Raw genomic sequence first — 8,048 nt, forward strand, 5'->3', positions numbered from 1 at the left:
CTCTCCCTGGATGGTGTTTCGTCGTAAAGTTATCTCTGCTTCGAGTATAGCTTCCAGTGGAGCGCCTTGTACTAACACGTGAGATGGTGTGGTGCTTCTGGTTGAGTGGGCCGTTGCTAGGGTGCCGCATTCAGGCAGCATTTCTGTGATCCATCTTGTTATCGTATCCCCAGTTGCAGGAGTTGGGGTTTTGCGGGTTGTGGTAAAGAAAGTCAGAAAGTCATAATAGTCGATTGAAGTCTTTTGTGCTTGAGGTATGTATAGGTGCGCTGCTCCCACGGGACATGGTTCTATATCTTCTAGTGGTGTTATTTCTGTAAGAAACATTGCGGTCGTAGGCAAGTTGTTCTCGCATGTATCTCTATCATTCGTTTTGTACCATGATGTGGGTTTTTCCCACGCTGAATTGTGATGGTTCCCAGTAGTTACCCTTTCTCTCTTGGAGATGATCTCAATTACTTTCTCCAAAACTCTCTGTGTTTCGAATGCATGCCTGATAATTTCCATGCGATTACTTGTGCTGGGTGTCGTGGGAGTGCTCTTGGTGAGCTCAGGTGTTGAAGATCTAGGATAACTGGTTGTTGGATAGTCAGATTTAGGGCTTGTGCTATCCATGGTTGTGTCGTCCAGTTGGGGGTTATCACCACTATCTCTTCCAGTTCTTCTTGAATCTTGAACTCCTGAATCCTGAATCCTGAATCCTGAACTCTTGAATCTTGAATCTTGAACTCTGAATATTAATCTTGAACCTTGAACCGAATCCCGAATCTTGAATCCGTATTGTTACACCGCAGCTCTTTCTGGTTCGATGATGTTTTTCTCTCTTGGTCTGTCCATCGGCCATGTGTTGTTAGGTGCGTGCTCACTATCCCCCATCCTGTTCCTGATGCGTCGGTCATTATGTTCACTGTTTCGTCCGGCGGTGGAATTCTTACTTGTAAGCCGTTGTGAACGTCTAGGAGGATTTCCCACTTCTTCAAATCTTCTATCGTTTCTTTTGAGAGTGGTATCACCTTCTCCCATCCTTGATTGGTTCTTTGAAGGTGCTTTGCGAGGTCTCTTTGTAAGTGCCGTTGAAAGATGAACGCTGGCCTCACTGCGGGTGCTGTCGATGCTAAAAGTCCAGCTAGTGACGCTATTTGCCTCGCTGTCCTCGGTTTTGTCTTTGTGGATTTTATATCTTGTCTGATTTGCGTGACTTTTTCTTTTGGGAGCTTGATATCCATGGTTTCTGTGTTGATTTCGAACCCCAGGAATATCTGTTGCTTCTTCGGCTTAAATTCCGATTTCTTTTCGTTGATTATAAAGCCGAGTGCTTGGAGATGCTCTATCAGTAGCCGTGCTTGATTCTTTGCTTGGGCTTCTGATTGATTCATTAAACAGATGTCGTCGAGGTAATACGTTAGGCGAAGACCCTGTTTCCTTAATGGCTCTCATACATCCTTCATTAGTTTCGAGAAACTGCGTGGAGCTGAAGCTAGACCGAACGGCATCGCTTTGAACGAGTACGTCTCCCCTTGATGTTTGAACGAGAGGTATGGTCTGCTCTTCGGGTGAACCGGTATTGTTAGGTATGCATTGCTCAGATCGACCTTGATCAGGTAGTCTCCCGGTTGGATCATGTCTTGTATAGTTGATAACCCTTCCATATTGAAATGTTGGTACTGTATGTATCGGTTTACCCGTCGTAGGTCCAGGAGTGGCCGTATTTTTGTCTTTTCTCGCTTTGAAAAAAATTGGATAGGAAGCCATTTGCTTTTGGACTCGCTTTCTCTATGACGTCGTCTTTTAAGAATTCTTCCACTGCTTTGTCTAATGCCTGTAGGTCATGGTTGGATAGGTGAAATTGACTTACTGGCTCCTCGGGTGGTAATTTTTCGAATTGTATTCTTACCTCCTCTTGGATCGTCATAGTGCTCCAGCTCTTGCCAATGCGTTTCTCCCATTCTTTGGCGAAGTGCTGTGTCCTTCCCCCCGGAGGGATACATGCCTCTAATTCCCGGGGAATCTGTTGAGTTGACTCGAGCTGGTGTTTGTTGGGTTGCTCGATGTATTGCTGTAGTTGGTGTCGGAGTTGTTGTCGTAACATTGGTTTCTGGGGCTCTTCTGCCTCCAAAATCCTTTTCCCTGTCTTTCATTGCTATACTGTCTTCCTTGGTAGTTGGGTCTGTTCTGAGGCTTTGGTTTGTGTGTTTGGTCAAAGTGTATTGCCGCTCTTTTTTGTTCAATGACTTCTCTAATAAACTCCTCCCCAAAAAGGCTGTTTTTTGAACTTGACCGCACGTATTTTGCGTCCCGGGCCATACCTTGTGGAAGTTTTGCCTCCTTTGCGACCTTAGATCGGCGTTCCACTTTAACCTTTGCGGCCGAGTGTAAGATGAGGTAGATCGTATCTTCAAGGGTGACTGCGAGGTCCTCAGGGTCGATTTTTCCTTGGTCCGCGTCCATCTTGTTGAGAAAGAGCAAGAGAGGTCTCGCAAGACCCAGGATTATCTTTTTGGATATCTGCAAGATAGGAGTCCAGTAGGAGCGATTGTTTCGGGATGCGATGGTACCAGAAGCTCTCCATTTTTGGGCTTTGGAGGTGACCTCCTCTTGGGGGTGGGTACTTGCGGAAGAGGTGTTTTGCTGATCTACTTGATAAGAGTGAGGGTGTGGAGTCTTCTGGGAAGAGGTGTCTGACGCTCTCTTGTAAGTCATATGCTCCAGCCTCGCGTGCTTCAATAGCGGAAACCAACTTTTCTTCCTCTTCTTCTGGACTATTGTCAGAGTGGGAGTCCTCTGTTTCGTCTTCGTATTGCTGGCCTCTTCTATTTTGTCGACGTTCATATTGTCGTCCCAATTGCTCCAGTCTGTCGGAAATCTGTTCCAGGGCTTGCTCATTGTTCACCGTTATCAAGTGTAGAGGATTACTAATTCTAAGCGCACGATTCGGAGGCTTCGAAAAAGCTAGGGAACAAGGAGAGCAGACACCGTTTTTAAATAACTTTGTTTTCAGTATTATTACTTTTTACAATTACTTCTAAAAACAGCAATTTGGAAAAATTTGACTAATATTTTACTTCAATTTTATACTTTTTTATGTTTTATTATTATCTTCTGTAACTATGAATAAAGCACGATTTGGGCTCCGAAGGAGCAAATACCATCCAGGGAGAGAACCTTGGGCACGATGCCTAAAGGGCATTGGCCGAGCCTGTGAAGGCTAATTGAATTTAGAGATATTTTAGTACTATAATACTCGAAAACGATGTTTGTCAGATGCAACCAGCACTTTGATGTGGGGGGACATTAAATATAAAGCTTGTCCTTTTCATAGAATCGAACTTGCAACTTAAGTCTTATTGAATGGGATTCCCAGCACTTTAGGGATAATTATAAAAAAATTCATCTCTCGAAAGTTTGGACGTTTCAGTACGACGGCTGATGTGAGTAAAGAGTTCTCTACGATCAACTACCTCTATAGCCATACATAGCACTTCGAAAGACTATGCGTTATTAATTGAAATAGTAAAATATCCTCTATATTGGGGTGAAGTAATACGCAGTTGGTCTGGATACGTAAGAAAGATCTGACAATTGTTCATACATTCAAATACATATTGAAATCCCGTTTGATGGAACAAATTAGTAGTTTTACGCAAGCTAGTTTGAATTCGGCCATATAAACATCGACTCTAAGCTCGGATCTCTGGCGCTCTCGAAGGCAAGGATGTGAACATCCCGATTGCGGAATACGTGTGACCAAAACACCGCGCCTCCCAGAGCATACCACTCTTTGCATATAATTACTAAAACTAACCACCAAACTTCTCGATTTGAAGAATTTGAAACGATCGAAATGCTGTAGTTGCAGCAATCAATTCGAGCTAATGCGCCTCATGAATTTCTGCATATTTGCGAATTCGCCCCATGAGGAAAAGGACTAGCTGGAGGCAACACCCTAGGTCAGGCTAGTGGCGAAAATGGCTAGCACAAATGCTGAGGTGGTTTTTCCAATATTCAGTAGAATAGGGGCAATTTCAAATTTAGTGTTAGCCAGTACCAATGTAAACTATTTTACAGGTGGATTGTGACACCTCAACATGCTCGCGAATGCAGTTTGCTGGGGCGAAACTCAGTTTCCCAGGAGTAAGCTCTTGCTAAATAAAATAGATCTATGGGGTACCACTAGTTTCACTTCTTCAATGTTGGGTCAAGCTACTTCCATTTATGCTAGTAGTCGTATCAGCTATCGGTCGTAAACTCATCAACCTAACCACAATTCATCTCCTGTTGGATGTCACTGCCACTGGCGAGATCTGAATAATTCCCTTCCACAGCGAAAGGTTTATACAACAATGCACATATGGCATTGGTACCTAATTACATAAAGTTGTCCATTACTCAAGATTATATAATAATCTGATCAACAGCATCAATGTATTTTGTCGACTAGGCTGCACAGTTTATTGTTTTTGGTTACACACAGCTGTGTAAGTTGGACTCAGTATACTTTTAAATATACAATTACAGCGCGATTTACATGTAGATTTTATTTTCGCTTAGAATGTTTGTGTACAGATACCGAAAACTAAAAATAGGTCGACAATTGTTAGATGAATCATATCCAGATATTCTCAGAATCAAATATATTTAAAAGGTTAATATAAAATCTTATCTAAGAATTTACCATTTTAAGTTAACAAAAAATTGTGTATTCATCTGAAAAGTAGCCGCAGTTTCCATATAAGATTTAATAAACTCTACACGGAATCCGTTCTTTATCAAGTACAGATTATATTTATTGAATTAATACAATACCTTATAGATGGTCCCCTTGGCTTTCCTACACGAACGATTCACAAAATAAATAAAAAATATACTACCAATATGCTAAGCAATGATGTGGTCTTTTTTTAGTTGTAAATTTGCAATTTTGCACTTTACCGGATACCTTATAAATAGGTCACTATTGGAATAGATCCTAGCTTCGCTATTAATCGTATATTTTAGTAGTTGTAAGTAAATCAAGAAGCCCCAGAGTTAGCATAGGATCTTTCAGTTTGTTGTTATTAGCTATGATTCTTATACTCTTTTTTTTAAAGGGAGTAGAGTTTTTCGTTATGAAGCTTCTTGGATTGCAGATCGCTTTTTTGATCGCGACAACGGCTAGTGCACTTAAATGGCAATGCACAAAGAATGACGGCGACTGTGATGGTGGCGTCTACCCCACCTATAAATGTGGCAAGAAATGTGGCATAGGTTATTATCATTCAGGAAAAAATTCCTACTGGGAACTCAAAGGTTATCCCGACCTGTCCTGTTTTGCTCAATGCTGCAGAAACGCCGGAAAAGGATATTGCTCTTGGTAATAAACATAATCAAAGATTCTCCCTTGATGTACTGTATTATTACAAGGTTTTTGACACTTGGAATAAATTGTTTAATAAACGTGTTCATAATTTCGAAAATCATAAGCATTCAGCTCTTGCATCATAACCATTGAGCGACAAAGTCTAACTGCACTACGTGCACTGGGCTGTAAAAAAAAAATTTCTATATACTCTTCTACCTCGATAGGCATTAAATTATTCTTCTACCTTTAAATTGGTATATTGCACCCCTTTCCTTTTCTTTAATCGTATATTCATAATTTTTTAAGAACTTAGGTAGCTCTTAGTATCCATGTTTAAAGATATATTTACAGTATGTATTGAGTTAAATAGACAACCTCAAATTGCTCGTAAATACCGCCAGCTGGAGCGAAACTCAGTTTTCCCAGAGTAAATTCTTGCTAAACAAGATACAAGAGTGTGTGGAGTGTCACTAGTATTGCCACTTCAATACTGAGTCATATCATTCCCATTAATGCGTGCAGTCTGATAAGCCATTGAACGCAATGTCACCGTACTAACCATTATTCATCACCAGTTGGATATCGTTGCCACTCGTCGTGGTCTTAATGATTCGTTACCGTAGCAGGAGATTATTCAACAATACACATAAACTATTGGTGCTTAGTTACGCAAAACTATTCATTACTCAGGATTATATTGTTTAACGATATGTTCAACAATTTCAAAATATTTTGTTTACTAGGCTGCACACTTTATTAATTCTAATTACATACATTTGCGTAATGTTAGACTTAAAATCTTCAAACTAGGAATTTTGGTCACGGATACCAAAAAATAAAGATTGAACGATAATTTTTAGGTCAGCTCCAACTGGATGTTCTCAGAACTATGCATATTTTAAAGGTTAAAATAAATATTTCTTTGTGAACTTAACCTTTTAAGTTAATTGATTAAACTGTGTATTCATTTGAAAAACAGCCGGAGTTTCCATATAAGATTTAATTAACTCTACGCGGAATCCGTTCTTTATCAAGTACAGATAGCATTTATTGAATTAATACAATATCTTATAGATGGTCCTCTTGGCTTCTTCGCACGAATGAGGCACAATAAACTCTAGAATACGCTGCCAATAATCTAAGCTGTGATGTGACACTACATTTGTAATTAGTTATTTCGCTCTATCGGGGACATTGTATATAAACGGCACTAACTGAATGTATTCCAGTTTCGCTAGTACTCATACTTTTTAGTAGTTGTAAGTAGATCCTGAGGTCTCAAAGCTAGCGGAGATCTCTTATTTTGTAGCTAATTAGCCATGACTAATGCTGATCATTTATTCCGATAAATAGTGTGTGCCTTTTCGACATGAAGCTTCTCGGATTGCAGATCGCTCTTTTGATTGCGACAACAGCTAGTGCACTTAAATGGCAATGCACGAAGGAAGACGGCGTCTGCGATGGTGGCGTCTACCCCACTTATAAATGTGGCAAAAAATGTGGCATAGGCTATTATCATAAAGGAAAAAATTCCTACTGGGAACTAAAGGGTAATCCCGACCTTTCCTGCTTCGCAAGATGCTGCAGAAACGCCGGAAAAGGATATTGCTCTTGGTAATACATATATTGGAAGATCACCCTTTGATATACTAGTTACAAGCTTTTCGACATTTTGGTTACATTATTTAATAAACATGTTCATAAGTTCGAAACTCGTATGTACCTAGTTCTTACACCATAACCCTTGAATGATAAAGTGTAACAACACTGTGCGCACTGGACTGTGAAAAGATTTCTACATACTCCCCTACCTCGATTGATTGGTTTTTAAGCGTTAAATTAATCTCCTACCTTATAATAGGTACATTACACCCACATCTTTTTCATAATATAACTTCTCAAATCCTATGAACACATATAATAGAGCCAATCCCAATATTCAGGTATGTGGAGTACCAAGATTCGTAACTTCAGAGGAAAAACTGATCATCTGGGTTATGGATGTCATAAGTTCTAGATAAATATTAATATCTTTCAACCTACTGCATCACATTTAGATCTCTGTCATTCTTCATTTCAATTTTGTATGTATTGCGTTGAATAGACAACTGACAATCTCGAATTACTCGTGAATGATGTCTACCAAATCAAAACTCGGTCTTCCAAGTGTAACCTATATCCAAATAGGATAGAGGTTACACTTGGAGTTAAGAGTCTGCTGGGCACCTCATTTTGAATCACCACTACATAATTGAATCAAGCCACATTCGCTTATTCTCTCAGTCGTACAAGCCATTTAACATAAACTGGGAGTTTCCACAAAAAATCAGACAGAATCAGAAATATAGAAATAAGAATTATGAGATTTGATTGGACCAATCTATTTAGATATAAAACTTCAGAATTATAGCAAAATCTTTGAGGGCTAATAACTCTGCGAATATCCATCCTAGAGCTCTCATTTTTAGTGCAATCGATACACAATCACTTGTAGTAGCTTTCTAAAAACCACCATCAAAATTCTCCCTTCCTCTAGTAGGTTATTCTTTATTTACTAACCTAACCTAGTACCTCCCCCAATACTTACCTTAATATTTACCTCGATATTTACTTTATTAACTATATTAATATTTAACCTAATACTTACCATCATACTTACCATCATACGCTCCTTAGGCCATATTCGAAACCCTATAATACAGTTGGTTGG

At 39.6% G+C, this 8,048-nt stretch overlaps 1 protein-coding gene across 1 annotated transcript; it reads right to left on the minus strand.

Annotated features, from left to right (window-relative positions):
• Positions 1-220: 220 nt before the first annotated feature.
• On the minus strand, positions 221-2,883 carry VTP21DRAFT_8876 (uncharacterized protein; the record flags this gene model as incomplete). The annotated part of the gene is made up of 7 exons (XM_069399773.1): positions 221-361; positions 430-687; positions 750-1,360; positions 1,440-1,624; positions 1,683-1,819; positions 1,895-2,106; positions 2,307-2,883. The coding sequence occupies 7 exons, from the start codon at positions 2,881-2,883 to the stop codon at positions 221-223; spliced, it is 2,121 nt and encodes a 706-aa protein (XP_069245700.1).
• Between the last annotated feature and the right edge of the window lie 5,165 nt (positions 2,884-8,048).

Source organism: Calcarisporiella thermophila (genome assembly GCF_041956535.1).
Source record: "Calcarisporiella thermophila strain CBS 279.70 unplaced genomic scaffold VTP21scaffold_41, whole genome shotgun sequence".
Classification (NCBI taxonomy): Eukaryota; Fungi; Calcarisporiellomycota; class Calcarisporiellomycetes; order Calcarisporiellales; family Calcarisporiellaceae; genus Calcarisporiella; species Calcarisporiella thermophila.